Source organism: Macaca thibetana, chromosome X (assembly GCF_024542745.1).
Source record: "Macaca thibetana thibetana isolate TM-01 chromosome X, ASM2454274v1, whole genome shotgun sequence".
Classification (NCBI taxonomy): Eukaryota; Metazoa; Chordata; class Mammalia; order Primates; family Cercopithecidae; genus Macaca; species Macaca thibetana.
The window spans coordinates 103,809,788-103,833,185 of record NC_065598.1 but is presented as its reverse complement, the minus strand read 5'-3'; the positions used below and the strand labels follow the sequence as shown (position 1 = coordinate 103,833,185).

The window sequence follows — 23,398 nt, the reverse complement described above, 5'->3', positions numbered from 1 at the left end:
CTCTCTCCTCTCATCCTCTAAGGCCCATGCCCGGTTTGGTATTAATATTTGACAGTGGCTTCCTGTGTGCCACTCACAGGAAACATATATGTGTAACATAAATAGTGGACTTCAACATCTTAATCCAAATGTTAGACATTTTAGGCATTACAGCAGATTAGTGGTAGAAGAAGAAGTACTTACCAGAGCTTACCATGAAAGGCAGGCCGTGGCCAGACCAATTCTTAATACACTAATGTTGGCTCCAGAAGGCCCCTTGGCTCCAGAAGACCAATTATCATGTGAGGCCATTAGCATGAGAGACTTGGGAAGGGCAAGAAAGGCACTTCTAATGCCAGGACAGCTCCCTGCACCTCTTCTTGGGCATTTTGTAGCATCTGTGGGCCTCCTCTGCCTTTATTTACTGCTGTCTTTCATTACAATGCCAGGTAATCCTGGAGACCCTGGTGTACCTGGCCTCCCAGGCCTTAAAGGAGATGAAGGCATCCAGGGCCTGCGTGGCCCGTCTGGTGTCGCTGGCTTGCCAGCATTATCAGGTAAAAAAAAAAAAAAAACTAACCCATCTCCTGCGCAGATCAGTCCTCTATACACTGTGGTTCCTAGCATTCCCTTCTGTACCTCTGGATTGGGGCACACACCTAGCCGAAGTCAAAGAAGAGGTAGACTATAGTCAGTAGGTTCCCGACTGCCAGCCCAAGGCTAATGTATGTGGGGGCTGGGTGAGCAGCTTTTGTTTTTGGCTTAAATAATGTATCATAGCTGGACAGGCAATCCTAGACTGTCACTGAGGTTTGCAGCAACAAGAGGGGTCCTGGGTTGAGTTGCTGGAGCTGTGTCACCCTCTTGTGGATGTGCCATCCCAGCTGATGCTTGCCAAGAGGGGCTAGCAAAAGCCCAGATGAAGATTTATACCCAGAACCTTGCTGTAGGATTCAGCCAGGTACTGAATGGTCCCAGGATCCTGTGGGTAACACTCTTGAACTAATCACATCCATATGTCATTCTATAGTGACATGTGGAAAAAGGCATGCCAGAGTCTGGGATGCAGTGATGCCCCAGATATAAAGCTCAACTTTTACTTTTAAAGTCACCAGTTTCTAAATTCCTTGGAGATGGGCTGCTGTGAGGATACCTATGGTTTTAAAGCAGTCACCTGGAAATGGTACAGCTGGCCCCAGCACCAAGTTGGGAAAAAATCAAGAAGTGAAAGGCTAGAGACCCAGATTTTCTTCTCAGGTTTGCCACGGAGAAATGCTGGGCCCCTGATCATGTTTCCTCTCTTCTTTGGGTCTCAGTTTCCCAAGAGATTAGGCTAATTGATCCCTAAGGATCCTTCTAACTCTGATGCAAGAGAAGGGCAAATGCTTCCCTAAATTCTTCCTTGGATTTGTTTCCAACATATGCCACAGATAGGAATACTCCAGAGAGTGGGGTGATATAATGAGCATTTGTGTGTGGGCTTATTTTTCCAGGTGTCCCAGGAGCCCTAGGGCCTCAGGGATTTCCAGGGCTGAAGGGGGACCAAGGAAACCCAGGCCGTACCACAATTGGAGCAGCTGGCCTCCCTGGCAGAGATGGTTTGCCAGGCCCACCAGGTCCACCAGGCCCACCTGGTAAGTTACTCATTTCTCTTTTGGTCTCAAGACTCAGATGTGATCCAGACTGCAGAACAGTCATGATTTTTGAGGGGGCATCTCACAGGTGAAACAGCTAAGCCAGGATACATGATAATTGCAGAGGGGCAGCCATGAAGGCCCCATCGTCCCTGAGTCAGATCCCTGCCTCTACCAGTTATTGATAACAGCAGAGTGTTCTCCATCAAGGAACAAGCAAACTAGGGCCTAATGCCTTCCAAGTTTTGTACCCATTCCCACTCCATCTTTCACTGTTCTCAGCCTTTAAGTCTGTTTTTTCAGCTCCTAAAGAAGCAGCGCTGGTTATTTTGAGCTTGCCCTGGTCCACAAGGCTCCAATGGGGTGTGCTGAGAGACTGAGAAAAAAAGAAGCCAAGCCTGGACCCTTGAGGTGGCTGCTAAAAGCCTACACAGGGCTTGTCCTTCTTAGATCTCCTACTTGAGTGTGAGATTCTAGATTCTGAGAGAAAAGCTGGAAATGCTGCCCAGAATGTTTCTTTGTACCTTAAAGCCCATATCCACTGCAGCTTGCACCTCTTTCCTCTTTTGTCCTAAGGGAGGTTTCTGGGGTAGACATTGGTACTGCTGAGTTTTAGAAGATACCTTGTTCATTCCTCTAACCCCGCTGTCTAGTACAGTGCCTGGAACATAATGGACATTCCATAAATATTAGTAGAGTGAATTGAGCCAACAGAGGTCCTGTTGACTCCTTGCTGCAGATTTGGGGTCCCGGTCTTAAATTTTATTTTTTTGTCTCTGCTCTGGTTGTTGAGCCTCAAGGACTTGGGCCTTGGTGATTGAGCTGCTGTGGTGAGTCAGGGAAGTCATCAGGCTTATACAAGTTGCTAATCCTTTATATGTTTTTTTACCCAAAGGTCCAGAATTTGAGGCCGAAACTCTACACAACAAAGAGCCAGGGTTCCCTGGTCTCCGAGGAGAACAAGGTCCAAAAGGAAACCCAGGCCTCAAAGGAATAAAAGGTGAGTTTATCCCCTTGAGTTTCTTGGTCCCCCAAACTCCTTAGAGAAGGCTTTATGGGGAATGAGAAAACCAACAGCCTGGGGAACCTAAACAGAAGCAATTGTGGATCTTGTTTGGGGCTTTGATTTTAGGATTGTTAGAAGTGCTATATTTGGGTCTCTAAGACTGAGGCTGGCAATGGAGGTCACACAGGACCAAGTTGTTCGCAGGCTTCTTTTTCTTTCTCCTCTACCTGCAGCCCAGGCTGTTAACCAGTGCATGCTGCTACCCCTCCCAGTTTGCAAGACCAAGGATGTAAGCCACTTATTACCTTCAGCCTTAAGCAAAGTGCTCTGAACAGGTCAAGACCTGGGACTCTGAAAAACCCAACTGGCTCCAGGAAAACAACCCTAGCCCCCACTGGTATTGGAGAACTGATCAATGACCGCAGCTGCCTTTGGGTCATGTCCCCCTTCTATCACTTACTGTGAGGGGAAGATGCTCAATAAGTCAATTCATTATGGTTGTGGCCTAGGCCAGGGTGGAGGAAGAAGTGAAACTACTGACTGGAGAGGGGTTTTGGGATGGCCTAGGGTTCAGTTATTCAAGATCTCTAGGAATGAACTGCTTTCCTCAGGCTCAATCAGAGAAGTTCTAACACTCCTCTCCTTTCTCATTGCTCTGTCATAAAATGTCGTTACCTAAGTATATAGAGGCTGGTTAAGAAATGCCTGAAAGCTTATTCTCTACTATTCAGGTCCCAGGCAAACTATTTGATGGAAAAGGCCATTAAATTAACTTAGATGTTAATTTTGGCCCTTACCTAACTCACTACAAAGCTGGTGTATTTCTTGATACCATTCACAGTCCTAAAAAAGGGACATTTCTGATGCTCCCCATTCTGTATTTCCATGGAGCTGAAAGATTTTCTCTAAGTATGGAATAGTGATAGGGATTCTCAAACTTCATTATACATGAGAATCACCCAGGGGAGGTTATTAAAAATTAGATTATTTGGTCTGGCCTCCTGAGACTGAGTGATTAGGACTGAGATAGGGCCCAGCAAGCTGCCTTATAAGCAACCATCACAGGTGACTGATGCAGGATCACATTCAAGAAATACTAATCTGAAGAACAGACTATTCTCTTAAGAGTTTTAGGAATCATCAGTTTTCTAAAAGTAAGAAGGGGCCCTTCAGAATCTTAGGAAATTCAGGGTCACCGATGTTGGCACCAATTCTCATTTTCCAGACAATAAGCACGGAAGATATAGGGAGTTGGACCATAGTGCCAGTGACTCCTTGATACCTCTTCAAAGGTGCTTTGTTGAAATCCCTATCATTATTTATTTGGCATTTGTCTCAACGTGTACAAAAATATGTACACATTTGTGTCATGTGTACAAAAGTCAGGTGAAAAGACATTTTGGTAAAAAAAAAAATCTTTGAGCGGCTTGAATTCCAGACTTTCCGCTGGTTAGTATAGGTCAGTGGTTCTCAACTACGGCTATACTTTAGACTTACTGATGGCTGAGCCTCATCCCTGACTAACAAAATCTGAAACACTAACACAGACATACTCTGCTGGAGAGTGAACCAAGTTCATTTGAGTGTGTTCTCTGCAAGCCTTCAGATTGCCTCCATGGAGTTGTTCAAGTCACAAATAACCACTATCAATTTTTCATTCTTCTTAGAAAAAAAAAATGACCTACTTCATTCTATGTTGTCTTTTTCTCCCAGGAGACTCAGGTTTCTGTGCTTGTGACGGTGGTGTTCCCAACACTGGACCACCCGGGGAACCAGGCCCACCTGGTCCACGGGGTCTCATAGGCCTTCCAGGCCTTAAAGGAGCCAGAGGAGATCGAGGCTCTGGGGGTGCACAGGGCCCAGCAGGGGCTCCAGTAAGTCTTGCCAAACTTTGACCCTGAGGATGCAATGGAATCTTTCCAGTGCCCTTCAATCCCCCCAATTACTTTTCTAAAGTGCATACAAGAGAGGTGGGATTAAAACAAAGTTTTGGGGTTTTGATCTACAACAGGAAGTCTAACTATAGAGTCTCTTAAAGTCCTTTCTGCTTTAACCTACCTATTTTCCCTTCTCTCTTTCCCCACTTTCTTCCTTCCACAACATTGTTTACCTTTGCCTAGCAATGTGCTGGCCCATGAAGATAAAATAGGAATTAAGGTGAGGTTTCCATCTTCAAAGATTTCAAAATTTACAAAAGGTGCAGAAATAAATGGGCAACTGTTATTCAAGATGACAACATAATCAGTGTCTATAACAGTGCCAAGGTTCTGCTCTAAGTCATAATGCTAAGTGCCAGAATTCTATGAAGTCTGCACCTTCTGACTCCTCCCTCTTCTCTCTTTGTCAGGGCTTAGTTGGGTCTCCGGGTCCTTCAGGACCCAAAGGAAAGAAGGGGGAACCAATTCTCAGTACAATCTCAGGAATGCCAGGGGATCGGGGTGATTCTGGCTCCCAGGGCTTCCCTGGTGTAATAGGAAAACCAGGCAACGATGGAGTACCAGGTCTACCAGGTCTGCCAGGACTTCCGGTAAGTTGATCGTTCCTGGGTGATTAGCTCTACAGATCTTTACACCTGACTTTGTTGGGGGGTCTGATGGCCACTGGACCATGAAACAGGGAAGAACAGAGTCTAGAGTACCTTGTCCCGCCTCTGCCACTGAAACTTTTTGCTTTTTGCTTTTCCTTTATGTAAAGTGGGAGTCATTTTCTCAGAATGGATCATTGTCTCATTTGATAAATGCTAGTAACACCTGACCATATGACTTAAAAATACTTCAGCTTCTCAGCAACTTTTCTCCTCAAGTAATCTAGCCACTTTCTGTGATCTCTAGGGTTGTTATTATCCTGCTCATTTCTTGCCCTGTCTCCTCACCCCTATCCAGAAACTTTTGCGTTGTTAGATCATCCAGAGGAGACAAGATTCATATCCACTAACTAAAGTCAAAGGAGACTGATTGATAAACTATGATGATGATAGAGAATTTTAACAAAACACAAAGCATTGGTCACACTGGCTACCTCTTTCTTGTAGTCAGAGGACTGTCCAGATAAATCTCTGAGTTGAATTTTCATTCTTTTTTTTATGTGTTGTCTAGGGTGATGGTGGGCAGGGCTTCCCAGGTGAAAAGGGGTTACCTGGACTTCCTGGTGAAAAAGGCCATCCTGGTCCACCTGGCCTCCCGGGAATTGGGTTACCAGGACTGCCTGGACCCCGTGGGCTTCCTGGAGATAAAGGCAAGGATGGATTACCGGGACAACAAGGCCCTCCTGGATCTAAGGGTGAGTCATGGAATCAGATGGCTTTGGACTTGGAAATTTGACCCCTTGTAGAGTGGATATGACCCAGGTGCATGAAATGTATCATAAGAAGAGACTTGTCTCACCATAATCAGTACTTTTAACCCCCTGAGGGATTTGCATGTGAAAAAAAGTATTATGATTGTATTGTGGTAAGCTTAGGGGACAGAATAATACAGATTTCCACTCTACTTAGTGAAGGACTTCCTACCAAAGCAGTCTGAAAATGTAACAGAGCTACCAAGGGAGGTTATGAGCTCATAATCCCTGGAAGAGTTCAAGAAGAAGATGGATGACCACTTATTGCAAATGTCATCAAAGCAATGGGTGGGAGATTGGACAAGGTGCCCTCTAAATTGTGTGGTAATATCATCAGCTGGGAAAAACCTTTCCTCAACTCATGGAATCTCAGATTGGGCAGAAATCTAGTTGCATATAGTCTAATCCCCATTTTATCCCTTAACTCCTTCCTCTTTATATAACTTCTTTTTCTACTTGAATTTTAGGAATCATGTGTAACAGTCCTGCTTATGGTTTATGAAGGTGCTATGCTAATAACTAGTCTTCAATACAGCCAGAAGAGCTGTTCATCCCAACTTCTGGGTTTCCGCAACTTCTATGGTTCCATCAGTGACACCACACTTATAATAATCTGAAGTTTAAAATTTTGAGATTATCTCTTATTTCCTTTGCAATTCCTCTTATATTCTTTCCTTCTCTTCTTGCTACTAAACTCTCATTATGTCATGCCTAGGTTTTCAAATATCTATATGCTTGTTGGAATAAGTGGGTGGTTGGATGGATGGATGGATGGATAAGTGAGTGAATGACAACAACTTCCTAAGTAGTTTTTACATTCAATTCTATTATGAACACTGCAGCCAATCTGTAAAGTGCCAATATCATCATGTAACTCCCCTAGTTCAAAGCCACATATGGTAGCAATTGAATAGAGATCATATAATGTCCAAACTCCTCAACCTGGAATTCAGAAGTCTCCAAACATGGATACAACCAACCTTTTCAACCTTATATAATGCTCTTAATTGAAACAAAAAAACTAAGATACCAGTCTTCTTCACTGTACCCAAACACAATGTGTTCACTTCCAGCTTCAAGATTTTGCCGTGTTGCCTTTTTCTGGAGTGCTCTTCCTCTTTGTGTAGTCATATCATATTCCTCTTTCAGGGTTCAAGATAAACCCCACTTCTTCCACTAAGCTTTCCCTTGGCCTCCATAGTATGTCATTGCTACTTAAATTATATATCTCCTTCCATTAATGCTTTTACTTTCCCCAACTGCATTGTAAGTCTCTTGATACTAGGGATGGTAATACTTCTTAGAGTCTCTTTACATGCCTAGCATAGTGCAGTGTTCCATAGGAGACTAATATTTATTTGCAGAAGAAAGAGCCTTCCCAATAACCAAGGGGCTATTTCTTAAACATATTTCTCCTGTTTCCACCTTATCGTCTTGAAGAATTACAATAAAAGAAGACAGGATACCAGGTCTTTCAAAATTTTATTTATTTCAAAATCTATTTTTGTGATTCGGTGTAATAATGTTGATGGTACAGGTTAAAACTTGATAATTCAAGATTCTTAAAACCGAGTCAATATTTCATTTAACAAATTAATTATTGTGAAGGTTGTAAGGATGTTTTCTTTTTCTTTTTTTTTTTTTTTTTTAGATGAAGTCTCACTCTCACCCAGGCTGGAGTGCAGTGGCATGATGTTGGCTCACTGCAACCTCTGCCTCCTGGGTTCAAGCGATTCTCCCGCCTCAGCCTCCTGAGTAGCTGGGATTACAGGCACCCTCTACCACACCTGGGTAATTTTTGTATTTTCAGTAAAGACACGCTTTCACTATGTTGGCCAGGCTGGTCTCAAACTCCTGACCTCAAGTGATCCATGTGCCTCAGCCTCCCAAAATGCTGGGATTACAGATGTGAACCTCTGCTCCTGGCCATAAGGATTTATCAAATAAAATCATACTGCCTGTTGGAAGTCCTAGTGTTAGCTATAGCTTTGCTTCTAGCTCTGTTCCCAGAGACATTACTCATGGTCATCCTACTGCTCCTCCCCTAATTGGGTCTTCACTGTAGATTAAACCATTTTGCAAGCAACAAGGTTTTAAACTGAGTTATAATAACATAACACTTATAAACTTACACACTTCCAAGTCTTCTGGCTATTATCAACATTTTAACTATTTGAGAACCTGCTGAGTGAACAGAAGGAAGCTTGCAGGATTATTTGTATCCCAAATATCACTAGTACCTGGACACAGAAAGTTCTTAGGAATATGATATGGTAAGCTATAGCCTGGGAGATGCCTTATGCAGAAAATGTTTGTCTTATTCCATTTTCTGTTGCTACAACAGGATATCTGAGACTGGGTAATTTACAAAGAAAAGAGGTTTATATAGCTCATGATTCTGAAGGCCAGAAAGTCCAAGATTGGGCAGCCCATCAGTTGAGGGCCTTGTGCTTCTTCAGCTCATTGTGGAAAGCAGAAGAGTACATGCAAAAGAGTCCAAACACTAAAAGCAACCTTGCTTTATAACAGCCTGCTCCTGTGGGAACGAATCCATTCCCTTGAGAAATAATCCAGTCTCCCGAGAAAGAGATTAACCCACCTAACAACCTAATTACCTCTCGGAAGCACCACCTCCCAACACAGCCACTCTGGAAACCAAGTCTCAACATGAGTTTTGGTGGAGACAAATCATATTCAAACCATAACCATGTCCTTCTTGCAGTATGAAAAGTTTCAAGAAATTACTTTAATAAAGAGCATTAGCTTTCTTTTCTATGACAACCAAATATAATTCTTCAAACTTACCTTTTTTTCTGCACAGTTTTAAAAACAAATAACCCGGTGGTCCCCAAACATTTGCATTGTAGCCATTTCTGTTGCTAGAAAAAAAATTAAGATGCTATTCCTGAATGTGCCCACTCCAATCAATGGTAGCCCAGACTAGGACAGCTGCATTGCCAGGAAAGAGGATGTAATCATCAGAAGCCTTTCAGCCTACTAGTGTGAATTATTAAAAACTTTGGGCAAGCAGACAACTGGCTGTTTCCAAAGAGGCTCTGTTCCAGATGCTTATAGTAATCAATCACCCTGGTTATTACTGAACTGTGGTGACTGTGTGCTTGATCTCATGTGGGTGCCAGTGCTCTCCACTCAGTTCAGACAGGGGATTTTGTTGGTGGGCATATCTGGGCTGCTGAGAAGACTTCCCTTGGGCCTCAAGGAACTTCTGTCCCGGTTTAATTTTTTTCTTCACTTGATTGCTCTAGGTGACTGCTGCTGCAGAGAGAAGGTTGGTAAAGGAGACTTAGACACAGAGAGAGGTGAGAGCTAGCTAGGTCTACAAGCTCTCAGACACCGGTCTTAGCCAAACATCCCTTTTTTGTTTACCTTTGTCTCAGATAGTCACGATGGCCTGAGCACCACACTGGATGCCCTGTTTGGGGAGCAGGGAGCCTAAGGCTGGGATGCAAAGGCTGACACCAACACTGCTTCAGAGGCTCCTTAGCACATACCTCTTACAGCAGGCAGTACGGGATTGAGTGGGCATGCAGTCTCTGAGAGGGGCTGATTTCCTTCACCATGCATGTCGATGGCTTGGCTGACCTCCATCTTAAGCAAATTCATTTTCTGAACTTTACTGGGGCCATAATCTGCCTTGAGAGGTACCTGAAAGGATCCACACATGTCTGAACTTTACTCATTGGGCCCAGAACAAATTGAGATGTTAGAATCTTGGGAACCAGAGACTCTTTTTATTCTGAAAATGGATTTGGGCATTAATGGGAAAAATTGTGAATAAGTAGCTCATTTGTTGCAATTACTAAACAGAACATGGGTAGAGCAGATTTCTGCTTTGTTGAGAAGGCTCCGAATTCAGGAATGTAAAGTAGAAGACAGTATAAAGGAAAAGAGCCAGATACCAGTATGACTTGAAGTCCTTCCGTCTCACCATTTTGAACCTCTGCTTACAATACACAAGTGTGGTGTGGCACACAGGTGTGAGACAAAATTATTGAGAGAAATATGCCATTGATTTCCTCTGGTTTCTAACCATCTTTCCTTTGACCATTATTTTTCTCATCCTGGAACCTTTCCAGATGCCTGTCCTCAGCTTCATCTTCTAAAGGCTTTGTTTTTATCTGGCTGTCACAGATGAAAAGAAGCAATTAGATCAGTCTGATAAATTAAGGATGAATGGCTTAATATTTGGACCCAGCCCAGGGATATTTTTATTTTACTAAGTTTGTTTCCTAAGACATAAAACAATGGAACTGTCATGTTAGAGTTTGACACATTAGAGCCAATGGGCTATTGAGATTGTTGAGGGCAGGAGAGTCTTTTGCAGGATCCCTCTCATGACACACCCTCTGGAGGAAATTCTTCAGCCTAACTCAAAGAGCCCAGGCCTGAGCTAAGCACAAGGTTGAAAACCCCCTCCCAGTGAAGCATCTCACCACAAAGTGCTGGCCTGTAGAGCATATTTCCATAGTAGGGAAATAACTATCAGAAATAGCTCTGTCATCTTGATGTCTGGTAGGATGGAGGTGGGTTTGACCACCTACGGAGGAGGATCCAGGCCTACAGCCATCTGTTCACCTCTGGAAATATGACTATAGAAACCTGAAGTCTGGAAGGCAGAAGGTGCTACCCAGACTACAAGCAGTGTCACTAACCTGGCGATGGCCTTGCAGGAGCTCCACTGAGTACTCATTCTTACATAAGATAATAGTTCAAGATAATAAGAACTATTATTAATTGAGCATGTACCAGAGTGCTAGACACTGTGCTAAGTGCTAGTAGCACAGTTTCATGTAATCCTCACAAACACCATATGAGAAAAAGTAGAAGTAGTTCCCATTTTGCCATGAGGCTCAGAGAGGTTTAAGTATCTTGTTCATGCAGCTGGTTAGCAGCAGAACTAGGATACCAGCTAAGGTCTGTGGCTTCAGAGTCCAACTTGTTAACCAATACATTATACTGTTCAATTCCCAATCTTGATTTAGGAAAATAGAAGTGGGATCAGGGGAGGAAAGCCAGTGAGTTCAGTAAGCAGTTTGAATCATAGGCTGTGTACATATTTTTCAGAAATGTAATTTGTGATTTAAATATGGCAAAAGCTATAGATGTTTGTTAAAACTGTTGACTCTGTAGTTTAAAGCAGACCTTGGGGGATTGTTTTAATGAATAGGCAAGACTTATATAATTAGCATATCAATTGTTTGTAAATGGCACTTGAGGGAGCCCGCAAACAATTTGTTCACCAGTATTTTATTAAACCTCCCCTCTGTGATCTTATAGACTCTTTTTATTTGCATTATGAATGGGCAAGGGAGAATTTGCTAGGGGAAGGGCTCTGCATGCCAATTTTGACATCTTGAATGTTGAAATTGCTACTTTTTCTCTTTGAGTGCAGAGTTGACAGTTTCAAATAAGGAGCTGAGGAAAGGGTCACCACTTGCCTGTCATGGACAAGAAAGCGGTCTTAAGTGTTTGCATAGTACAGACATACTGGTACATTTGAGCAAGGACAATCAATAGGTTTCAGTAGATCCCAAATGAAGTGCATCAAAAGAACCCAGTGGTTTGGGGAAAACCTCATTCCAAAGAAAGGGTAAACGTGAGAACTTGAGGGATCTTGGCTTCAAACCCTCCAATCTAGTCATGTAAGCATAATGCACCCTTAGGACTAACCCCCAACACCCATCCTAGGGAGAGGCTCTATCTGTGGGCAGGGTGAGTAGGCAATTGCTGTTTACTGCTGTTCCTGCACAGGCAATCTCTAAGAAACCTTGTTAGGCAACATCTGCTGCATAGGTGACTGTTTGCCCACTGGGCCTCAGTGGTTTGATAAGTGATATCCTAGCATTTGGACACTAGGAGCATTCTCATCTGTAAGCAATTGTACTGGGTGTAACTCCCCAGAGCTAATGACGCCAAGGTTTTCCTATGTGGGCTCCCAGCTGCTGAGTGGGAAGAACTTGGCTGTCCCATTAAATGGAATAGAAGTAAAGGAGCGTACTAGGGAGAAATCTTCCCTGACTCAGTGGGTTCACTGAATGCATACGTGTTACCATTTACAGGAATCACCCTGCCGTGTATTATTCCTGGGTCATACGGTCCATCAGGATTTCCAGGCACTCCCGGATTCCCAGGTATGGAATGAGGCCAGAGAAAGCCACTAAACAGTCTCGTAAGGGCCATGAGGCAAAGGAAGCAGAGGATAGCCCAGTAGTATTTGGGGATCCACATTCCTCCTGAGGGCAGCCTTGAGGATTGAGGAAACAGGATGGCTGCTGGAGAGGGCAGTGTGGGGAGGTGAGACGAGGAGAGGCTCTCCAAGATACTGGGATTCGTGACTGAACATCACAAATCATACCCAGCACACTGACTTTCCTTTCCCCTCACCGCTTACATTTGGGTTTTCAGGCCCTAAAGGGTCCCGAGGCCTCCCTGGGACCCCAGGCCAGCCTGGATCAAGTGGAAATAAAGGAAAGCCAGGGAGTCCAGGATTGGTTCATCTTCCTGAATTACCAGGTAAGAAAAGGAGTGTCTCCTCACCTGCTTCTTTGTGTGTGTGTGTGTGTGTGTGTGTGTGTGTGTGTGTGTGTGTGTGTGTGTGTGTTTGGGTTGTGGTAGCCCTCTGCCAATTACAGGAAGTCAAGTTTGCTCTCTGGTGTAGGTAGGATGGTTTAATTTTATACCCTGGCAAGACACAGCACACAGCCATAGAAGGACAGCATATTAGAGCAATAAGGACCATTCAAAATCAGCTGGGGCAACCCCTTAACTTTCAGATGAGTGAACTGAGGCCCAGATGGGAAATGACTTGTCTGAGATCACTAAACCACTAATGACAGAGGTGTAACTCTGCCAGGTTGTCTGTCTGCCAGTTCTATGAGTTTCCTGGATCAACTCCTTAAGGGTCAGTGAAAAAGACTGAGATCAGTCAGAGGGAAGCTGTCCATTTCTATCCCTTTTCTCACACTCTCTTGTTCCAACTTGAGCTTCATGATTCTTCACTGTACCAGTGGTCCTCAAACTGTACTCCATGGGCCAGCATTAGCATCACCTAGGAACTTGATGGAAATGCAAATTATCCACCTCTCCACAGGATCTGCTGATCATAACCTCTGGGGATGGGCCTGGTAATCTGTGTGTTATCCCAGATGATTGTGATGATCGCTCAGGTTTGAGAACCACAACTGCTGTAGGGCTCGGGGCTCATCTTGGACCATGTGCTCCAGGGTCCCCTCCACTACCCTCTCCCCACCCAAGAAGAGGGAGGCACGACAGCAGAAGCTAGAGAACTCCAGAAGAGGTTGAGCTTTTCTCAGGATGCTATGGGGTGGCGTGTGTTCTTCGACAACTATACGACCCTCAGAAACAGGTTGTGGACCTCCACTCACAGCCCCAACTCCCAGAACTAGAACCTCCTCCAGGTCACAGGGCCCAGTCCCTGCCTCTGCACAAGGCCTCGCAGGAACAGAGACTCCTGACCTTCAAGAGAAGTCACATATATTATTAATATGTTAACTTTCATATTAGAAAAATCTGTCTCAGATTTCTGTACCCAGACAAATTGCTTCTAAACAGCCATGGTCTTTTATGTTCATCTTTTTACATTTAGGATTTCCTGGACCTCGTGGGGAGAAGGGCTTGCCTGGGTTTCCTGGGCTCCCTGGAAAAGATGGCTTGCCTGGGACGATTGGCAGTCCAGGTTTACCTGGTTCCAAGGGAGCCACTGGTGACATCTTTGGTGCTGAAAATGGTGCTCCGGGGGAACAAGGCCTACAAGGATTAACAGGCGACAAAGGACTTCTTGGAGACTCTGGCCTTCCAGGACTCAAGGGTGACTCTTTTTGCCCCAATTATTGAACAATCTACAGAAAGCCTTATATTAATTTGTATACTTCCATGAATACTTGCATGAATCTGGGGTGATGGTTTAATTAAGGGGTTAAAATGAAATATTTTATTCTGTCCCTTCCTTTTGTGAAATTTTCCTTAAATGGCCTGAGCCAACTTTACTGTCTTAGTAATTCCAAAAGCGACCATAACTAATAGTCAAATTTCTTGCAAAGACTGGCTTACGGCTGGGAATAGCAACAAGGCTGGAGCTGAGAAGACAGTGGCATCTGGGATGTGTCCTGGAAGTTGGTTTGCTGACCCACTCACTGCTATCTCTCCAAGCTGTGATCATTTGCCCTTCTCTTTTATCAGGTGTGTACGGGAAGCCTGGCTTGCTAGGCCCCAAAGGTGAGCGGGGCAGCCCTGGAACACCAGGACCGGTAGGACAGCCAGGCACCCCAGGATCTAGTGGTCCGTATGGCATCAAGGGCAAATCTGGGCTCCCAGGAGCACCAGGCTTTCCAGGCACCTCAGGTAGGTCCTTCAGAGGAGGAGTCCCACCTTGACAGACTTCAGCTAGGCCCTGGGCCCAGATGCGCTGGGGCGGGGGGGCAATAGCCATAGTGAGACATGGTCAGAATTTAGAATGAGACTTGACTTTCCTAAGCTCTCAAGTTTCAAATCTCAAGTCACCTTTCTAGTACCAAGCAGGACAGATTGCTGCAGGTTAGCTTCCAAACTATTGCCACAAATCTTTCCCCTCCCCCGGCCTCCTCCATGGCCTCATGCCCAGTTTTCAGGTTTCAACTCTCCTGACCTCCCCAGTTAGAGAAGCCACCCTCATCGTTGAGGGCGTCTAGTCCATTTCCACTGCCTTCACTGGGGCTGTGAGCAGCCTGCTTTTGGTTGGGGAGAAACTCGAGCAGTGTGACCACACCGGCAGCCTGCCTCTCAGGCGAGTGTGCCTCCAAGGACCCACGGCCAAGCGTCTTTTACTCAGCATTGGGGCCTGACACTTCCTGCTTCCAGACTTGTGTTTACAGCTTTGCCTTTTTCTTGCACCACCCTCCACAACCTGCTTCGGTAACTGCCCCATTCCCAACCGCCCCTTACTCCTGGCCTAGTGACTGAAATTGAGTTATTTGCAGAGCCATTAATGTCCTTTTTATTCCCTTTGTCTCTCTGTGTTTCTGAGATCTTCACATAGGCTGCCTCAGTGAGAAAACACAGCACACAAGCTCACAGACTAACACCCCCACTGGCTCTGCCCCTCAGGAATGTATCTGATTATACACTATAACAGGGCCTTGCTTACAAGGCCAGGGATCCCCGAGCTCCTGCTGTGGGGTTGGCTTCCATTGAATTTTTCCCTTGTTGTGGAGTCCCCTTCACAGCCTCCCATTTCAATCCTGGGGCTTGCAGCTACTTGATGCTTTTCAATCCATAGAAAGCCAAGTCAGCCATTCATTTGGGTCCTTGGGGACCCAAATACCTCTGTCGTCATTGATTTAATCCTTTCGTTTTTTAATTTCCTTGCTTTGTACCTGAACATTCCACTTTGGCAGCAGCTCAGGAGGTTAATCCCATTGACCAACTTTAAAGCATGGTGAAAGACGTCTCAGAATACCTAGGAGACCAAATGGGCCTTGTGGGTTTCTACAGTACTTGGCACTAGGGGGTCTTTCAACCTTAATGCCAAAGAACTGGCTGACTTAACTGATTGCTTGAGGGATTAAAAGGGCAGCCCTGTATCCAAGGCTCCCTGGGAGGCTGAAACAACAGCTCAGCTTTAACCTCTACTTCACCGATTGGCTAAGGAAACAGCCATTGTAGTGTGATTCAGACTGGAAGTACCAGGAAACTGGAGCCTACTTGCCACCCTGGCTTCCTAGAGCTCCATTCAGGGGCTAAAGTGTAAACCACATTCACAAAGGGACAAAAAGTTATAATCAGAAGGGGTTTGCTCTCCCTGCCAGCTACTGTGCCACGCTGGAAGTAATAGCCATTGCTGTGGCACTCTGGGTAGTAGACACTAACACTTCAGCCAACTGAGAACTCTGCCTGTTAGCAGTTTGCATGTGCTGGTGTTAAAGGGCCATTTACAAAACCTAACAAACCAAACCAATCAGAAGCTATGATATAGGCAGTGACCCAGATCTGGCCAGAGCCTCACTTGACAGCTGTCCTGTGTTCTCTCCTGTGCTGATTCAGGGCATCCTGGAAAGAAAGGAACAAGAGGCGAGAAAGGCCCTCCTGGATCAATTGTAAAGAAAGGGCTGCCAGGGCTAAAAGGCCTTCCTGGAAATCCAGGCCTAATAGGGCTGAAAGGAAGCCCAGGCTCTCCAGGGGTCGCTGGGTTGCCAGCCCTCTCTGGACCCAAGGGTAAGTGAAGTGATCAGTGAAGCTAAAAAGGAGCATTTCAGCTGCCCAGCTTGCTCCTTCCTCTCTGCCTAGGAATGGGAAATGGGGAGGGAGTTGAACAGGGCTTTTGTGTCAAGATAGTTGGACAAGGCTAGTGCTAAAGGGGGACCTCTGGTCAAGGTGAGTCACCCTCACTGCCTGCTGGGTGGAACACTAGACTGAGTATCATGGTCAGCAAAGCCCTGGGCAGTACCAGCCACACTGGGTTTACTCATTTGCATAGTCCTACCATGGAGGCTGAGAGCATGGAGGCTATCAAGGTTGATACCTTGATAGCCATTGGTAGTTGTAAAAGTGGTATCTCCATTTAAAACCAGAGAAAGTGAGTGGTTTAAGGTCACACAACTGGTTAGCAGCAGAACCAGGCTAAAGCTCATCTCCTTGCCTCCTGGCCCTAGGCTTTTTTTTTTTTTTTTTTTTTTTTTTTTCTGTGTCACACATGAGTTATAACTTGGTGAATCATAAGAGAGGGGCCCACTTTTTTTTTTTTTTTTTTTAAGAGTTTTGCTCTTTCGAGTGAAGTGGCATGATCTCGACTCACTGCAACCTCTGCCCCCCAGGTTGAAGCGATTCTCCTGCCTCAGCCTCCCAAGTAGCTGGGATTATAGGCGCCTGCTACCATGCCCAGCTAATTTTTGTGTTTTTAGTAGAGATGGGGTTTTGCCATGTTGGCCAGGCTGGTCTGGAACCCCTGACCACAGGTGATCCACCCGCCTTGGCCTCCCAAAGTGCTAGGATTACAGTGTGAGCCACCATGCCCAGCTGAGAGGGGCCCACTTCTTTCCTTTGTATTGTGTAGTGCTATGTCCTTATTCAGGAAGGTAGTATAATATGTAATAAATAAGAGTTTGGTAATGACTAAGACTTTGGAATTAGAGAAACCTGGGTTTGAATTCCTTCTCTGCAACTTCCTTGCTGTGTGACTTTGGGCAAGTTACTCAACCTCTCTGAGCCTCCATTTCCTTGTATGTAAAATGGGAGTAATAATAAAGGTTCTTGTTTTTCAACAGGAGAGAAGGGGTCTGTTGGATTCGTAGGTTTTCCAGGAATACCAGGTCTGCCTGGTATTCCTGGAACAAGAGGATTAAAGGGAATTCCAGGATCAACCGGAAAAATGGGACCATCTGGACACGCTGGCACTCCTGGTGAAAAGGGTGAGCTGGGGAATTGAATTCTGGAACTGCTGCCCATGCTTTTCAATATATATATTTTGTTTGTTGACTTGGTCATTCCTGAGGTTTGTACCAAATCTATGTAAGATAATAAAATTTTGGGCTTCTGAATTAAGTCATTTTAAACCAAAAGACTTGATCGCCTCTGAGTTCACACTGCATGTTAGAGGCCATGTGTGCCCATTCCCAGAAGACCAGTGGAGGAGGGTTTTGAGGAGAGTCTAAAATTGCTGACGGACTTGGGATTTGTAGAAGAGGACATACACAGAAATGTGAAGTTGGGGGAATAGGGGTGGGGAATAAGATGGAAAGGCCCCAAAACAGGGCTGCGGTGGTATGGGAAGAAATGATGTGAAAGGTCAGCCTTTGCCTGACCCTGCATCTAAGCTCTCTTTCTCACGCTGATCTCCATCCCTGCAGGAGACAGAGGCAATCCGGGGCCAGTCGGAATACCTGGTCCAAGACGTCCAATGTCAAACCTTTGGCTCAAAGGAGACAAAGGCTCTCAAGGCTCAGGCGGATCCGATGGATTTCCAGGGCCAAGAGGTGCTGGGGCAGGGGATGGATAGGAGAAATGCTCAAGAAAGGCTTCATAACCAAACTGGGCTTCCTTCCTGAGCAAAGGCCCTGAAGTAAAGCCCCCCATCCCCAACCCCAGAGCAGCAGTGTGGCTGGCAGCAAGGAGTCCAGGAAGGCTGCCTTCCCTGGGCCTGAAGGCTGCCTGGACTTTGAGACTGCTATTTGTCATTGCCACTGTAGAACTGAGGTTTTCAACCACAGGCAGTGGTACCCCTGGAGGAGCCTGAGCACTGTGCTGCTTTCCCAGTGTTATGGCAGAAGCGACCCTGTCGATGCCCCGTAAGAGTGAAGCATCTCTTCCCATTTCACCTTCACCTCTGAGCTAACTGCTCCCTGAGCCTACACTTGGCCTGTGACCTGGGGCACCTGAATCTTGGTGAGCCGGGTTTTTCTTGCCCAGTATCTTTTTCCAAGTCTTTTTATTTCTTTTACAGGTGACAAAGGAGAGGCTGGTCAACCTGGGCCACCAGGCCTGCCTGGAGCTCCTGGCCTCCCAGGCACTATCAAAGGAGTTAGTGGAAAGCCAGGTCCCCCTGGCTTCATGGGAATCCGGGGCTTACCTGGCCTGAAGGGGTCCTCTGGGATAACAGGTTTCCCAGGAATGCCAGGAGAAAGTGTAAGTGTGACCAGATCTTTGTCTTTATACTAGGAAAGGCCCCCCATCTCAGGGGGATATACCCTCACTGCACACCTCTCTGATCCCAGCTTCCTTCTCAGCCCCTTCTCCCAGGACATCCTCAGAGAGAGCTCTCTCCTTGAGTTTGACAGGTCTTCCCACCCTTTCCTGAACATGTCCTCCTCTGTTCTTTTGTCACATCTCCCTGACATGGCAGAGCCTTCTCCTGCCTTTACAATTATCCAATATCTGCCTGCCTTCAGTCCCCAGCCCAGGCACCTTCTCCTCCAAGAGTCCCCGAGCTCCCACCGTGCTGCCACTCTATACTTATCACTGCTGACATCAATTCTAATTGCTTCTCTGTGTGTCTGACTTCCTCAATGAGATTGTTAGGGCTTGAGAACAAGAACTACCTTACATGCTTTTTCCTCTGCACCCCGCTGCCAGCATTTCATGTTGAGCCTGACACATTGTAAGAATTCGTAAAAACTTCTTGATGTTTTGCTAGAAAGGTCTTTGAAGCTCCACAAGGTGCAACAACTAGTAAAGAATCAAGTCCAGCTTATCTGGGCTCTTACAAGGCAAGGTGGAAGAGGTGGCTTAGCAATGAGACCAACCTGCATTTGCACCTCAGCTCCATTGCTCATTAGCTCTGTGATGTTGTGCACACTGTTTACCTTAACCTAAACCTCACTTTCCTCATCTGTAAAAATTGGGAATAATATTTAAATAGCCTTCAGACAGTAGGGAGGGTTAAGTGACATGACACATGTAAAGCTCTTAACATTGTGTCTGGCACACAGCCGGCTCTGCATAAATAGCAGCTTTATCAAAGGGTCTCAATGAATTGAATCACAGAACACCTGTGCTCCTTGCGGGCAAAGTCCCTGAACTTCAAAAGTGTCAGTCCATCTGGTGGAGAGAACATGGTGCGCGCGTGCACGTGCACACACACACACACACACACACACACACACACCTGAAGCAATTGAAAAGAAATAGTTCTAGACTGGGTAGTCCTGACTATTTACATTCTAGGGGGATGAAAACAAAGCAGGAATGCATTCTGGGAGAAGTCCCAGCATGAACAGAGGCTCAGAATTAGAAGATATGGCAATGTGCCTGATGAAGCCAGGCAAGGAAGCAGCCACAATGGAGGGGTGTCCTGGGTAGTGGTCCAGTGCACACAGTGACCCAGCCCAGTACTCAGCCTCTTACCCAAAGCACTAAGCGGCATAAATCTTTACTGGATACTGGGTACATCTCAAAATGAACCAAAACCATAGCAGATATCAAGAAAAGAACTTTGCTGATGGCAGCTGACATGGCCACTTCCCAGACTCAGATAGTGTGTTGGACATTAGCCAGTGAAGGCAGCTTGTCCTCTGAAAATGGTAACATTTGCCCAAATTCAGACTCCAGCACCCGCACACATACCGCCTGCTACCTGGCAGCAGAAAGCCCTTGTGTTCCTTGTGGAACCTGGGGCAGAGGGCTAACTCTGCACGGTGAAGCAGAACTTCTTCCTATGCATAATGGCTCCAGAGCTTTGGCAAGGACAGTGGTAGCCAACTGTGTGTTGAGGCCATAGAGTGCCTGGCCTAACTGTCATGTTCTGCATTTTCTAAGAGACTCGCTAGAATGGCCACACTTTGTCTTCCTAAGGTTCCCATTTTGATAAGCAGTGGGATCAAATCCTTCCCCTACAAACCCTAAGTATGTCCTCTGCCCTTTGTTCATCACCTTCCTGTTTGCAGGATGTAACATCCCGACTTCCAGCCCACAGTCTACCTTTGCCACAGAATACATGATAGACATCTCTCAGGCAGTGGCTCAGTGAGGGGTGAGGGAGTAAGAGGGTGGGCAGCCCTGAGCTCTGGGCAGAAATGATGATTCCCATGTTGCTTTGAAGGGTTCACAAGGTATCAGAGGGTCGTCTGGACTCCCAGGAACATCTGGTCTCCCAGGCCTGAAAGGTAAGGAGCATTTTTTTTTTTCTTTTAATGTGTTCTTCTAGAGCAAGGTAGATTTCTAGCAGGCCCAAGGGTCTCTCTCTCTTTTTTTTTTTTTTGGCAGAGTCTCGCTCTGTCACCTAGGCTGGAGTACAGTGGCGCAATCTCGGCTCACTGCAGCCTCTGCCTCCCGGGTTCAAGCGATTCTCCTGCCTCAGCTTCCTGAGTAGCTGGGATTGCAGGCACTCACCACCATGCCCGGCTAATTTTTGTATTTTTGGTAGAGACGGGTTTCACCATGTTGGTCTGGCTGGTCTCAAACTCCTGACCTTGTGGTCTGCCCGCCTCAACCTCCCAAAGTGCTGGGATTACAGGCATGAGCCACTGCACCTGGCTGGCCCAAGGGTCTCTTGTGAGGGGTAGCAGAGAGACTGTTTAGGGGAAAGTGAATTAATTTACATTTTCCCTTTGGCCAAACCCCTTCTGCAGTCCTTGCTCCTCACAGACAATGCAACAAACAGTGGTACTTAGCAAGATCTCTCTCTCTGTGGCTTTCATGGATCCAAGGAAAAGGATGTCCTTTGGCTTTGTGGTTTTGCCCATCTGCTTTCCAGACTTAGCAGCGAGGAGAACTTCGGCTCCAGTCTCTTCCCCTGATAAACCCAGCCCACTAGGCAGGAAAATTTCCCATTCTTGCTGGCATCACTGTTCCGTTCTGGTGATGTTTGAGGGCCCTGCCTACCATCTTCTCTGCCCGTACTGAGCCTAGTGATGTGTTTCCCAATGGAGATATGCTGTAGGTAGCAGCATTTCATGCCAGTAGTCTGGTAGCAGCATCCCAGCTCCTGGATGGTGGTTCATCACTTTTTACCCAATAGATAATTTTATCAAGGAGCTCCTCTAGCTACACTGAATCTGAAAAAAAAAAAAAATGCGTTCAAAAGATCTCAGTAGTGCAAAATGAGCTATAGCTTCTCCTGGCCATTTAAACAATGTATTGGAATCCTCAGGAGACAATGGCCAGACACTTGAAATTTCCGGTAGCCCAGGACCGAAGGGACAACCTGGTGAATCTGGTTTTAAAGGTAAGGTTGCTATATTTTTGTCTTGTTTGCCTCACAGACTCCACAAAACTGAGGATTAGAAGGAATTTTGGAGGTCAACCCCAAGTTCTGCAACTTCTCTCTAGTGCAGAAATTTCCTACCTGTCAATTCCCCAAACAAATCAGCCTACTCTTCCTTCAAGACTCATAGGCTGGCAAAGACCTTTGGGATAATGGTCTACATCCCCTTAGTTTAGAAGTTGTTATCTACACTGTCCTTCTTGAACATTTCCACTCATTGCTCCCACTTCTGAAGGGATACTCATAACAAATCTACTTGCTTCTCAATTGTGGGGCACCTTTCTAATGTGAAAACAGCCGCCACTATCTTTTTTAGAGTTTCTTCATTGGGTCTAGCTCCTTCAGCAATTCAGAATCTACTCTTTCCCATGGAGGAATACACTGCTAGAAATATGGCCTAATCACTCAGCATTTTTCTTGATTTTATAGGCACAAAAGGAAGAGATGGACCAATAGGCAATATAGGCTTCCCTGGAAACAAAGGTGAAGATGGAAAAGTTGGTGTTTCTGGAGATGTTGGCCTTCGTGGAGCTCCAGGTACCATGCCACATGATAACCTTATTCTGAAAGAGTTTGGATTAGCTTCAAGCCATGCCCCATTCTGAACTTCTGCCTTGGTTTCACATTTAGGGTTTCCAGGGGTTGCCGGCATGAGAGGAGAACCAGGACTTCCAGGCTCTTCTGGTCATCAAGGGGCAATTGGGCCCCTAGGACCCCCCGGATTAATAGGACCCAAAGGTACGTGTATTTGGGAGCAGGCAGTGGGGAAAAGCCTTTCCCTCAATGAAGGACACCAACTACTTTATCTTAGAAGATACTAGCTAGGGTTAAGCCATGCCTACAGGAGTCATTGGACATGAGGAATCATGGGAAGGGTAGATGAAGAGTAATGAAGGCAGGCAAGCATGAGTGGGAAGAGAAGAAGATGGGATCCATGAAGAGAAGAGCTAGCAAGGAAGGCAATTGCCCTGGCATATGTAGTCTTTCCCTGACTTAGAAATTGGGCAGTGAGTTTCTGGAACCAGTCTCTGGGAGCTAACAACTCAAGGCCTTGACATTGCTACTCTGAGTTCTTCAAGATACCTAATGAGCTGCCATCTTACTCCCAAAGCTGTATTGGTCTCTGATAAGAGTCATGAGAACTTATGGTGTAGGGTATAGGTTGGGAGTGTTTTCTTCTCCCCTAGGGCATTAAGTAAATGCCTCAAAAAAGGCCAGGACTTTAAAATAAGGACCTTGCAATGCCTTTGGGGGCAGGTAGCTACCTTTTGCTAATGCTTCATGATTCAGAGTTGCTGGAGCCATTTTTGACATTCTCTCCCCTCAGGCTTCCCTGGATTTCCTGGTTTACATGGACTGAATGGGCTTCCGGGCACCAAGGGTACCCATGGCACTCCAGGTTAGGAAGACCCTCAGGGTGAAGAGGAGGGCATCAGCTCTTCCAGAAGCTTGGCAAGGGCACCATGAATTCTCGACTGTGGTGTATCCCATATCCTTGGACTCCTAGCTCTCCTTATCAGCCTCCAATTTCAGGTCCCTTGATATGGAGAAGAAAGAGTGCGGGGTTTTTTCTTCTATTCAAATTAACTTTCTTTCTTGTTACTTCAGTACTCTGCCTCTGGTATCTGTCAGTCAGGCTTCTCAGGCCACAGTCAAGTGAGCTAGGCAGGAAGGCCTCACCTCCACTGAGGTCTGCTCCCTACCCCTGCATCTCCTCCTAGGACCTAGTAT

The 23,398-nt window shown here is 45.8% G+C and overlaps 1 protein-coding gene across 4 annotated transcripts in view; it reads left to right on the top strand.

Annotated features, from left to right (window-relative positions):
* The window catches only part of COL4A6 (collagen type IV alpha 6 chain), a 415,076-nt gene that overhangs the window by 376,887 nt on the left and 14,791 nt on the right, over nt 1-23,398 (top strand). For 3 of the 4 annotated variants that reach the window (XM_050777161.1, XM_050777159.1, XM_050777160.1), the window contains 20 exons: nt 429-536; nt 1,473-1,613; nt 2,509-2,613; nt 4,333-4,493; nt 4,967-5,146; nt 5,715-5,898; nt 12,036-12,107; nt 12,382-12,489; nt 13,583-13,804; nt 14,176-14,337; nt 16,015-16,185; nt 17,235-17,378; nt 17,817-17,942; nt 18,410-18,591; nt 20,504-20,567; nt 21,554-21,628; nt 22,097-22,204; nt 22,298-22,405; nt 22,995-23,066; nt 23,389-23,398. The exon at nt 23,389-23,398 is cut by the window's right edge and continues 116 nt beyond it. In XM_050777161.1, the coding sequence (XP_050633118.1) occupies nt 429-536; nt 1,473-1,613; nt 2,509-2,613; nt 4,333-4,493; nt 4,967-5,146; nt 5,715-5,898; nt 12,036-12,107; nt 12,382-12,489; nt 13,583-13,804; nt 14,176-14,337; nt 16,015-16,185; nt 17,235-17,378; nt 17,817-17,942; nt 18,410-18,591; nt 20,504-20,567; nt 21,554-21,628; nt 22,097-22,204; nt 22,298-22,405; nt 22,995-23,066; nt 23,389-23,398 (2,503 nt within the window). Of the gene's footprint in view, nt 1-428; nt 537-1,472; nt 1,614-2,508; nt 2,614-4,332; nt 4,494-4,966; nt 5,147-5,714; nt 5,899-9,221; nt 9,276-12,035; nt 12,108-12,381; nt 12,490-13,582; nt 13,805-14,175; nt 14,338-16,014; nt 16,186-17,234; nt 17,379-17,816; nt 17,943-18,409; nt 18,592-20,503; nt 20,568-21,553; nt 21,629-22,096; nt 22,205-22,297; nt 22,406-22,994; nt 23,067-23,388 lie in introns of all 4 variants that reach the window. The other variant, XM_050777162.1, reaches the window with a different exon arrangement.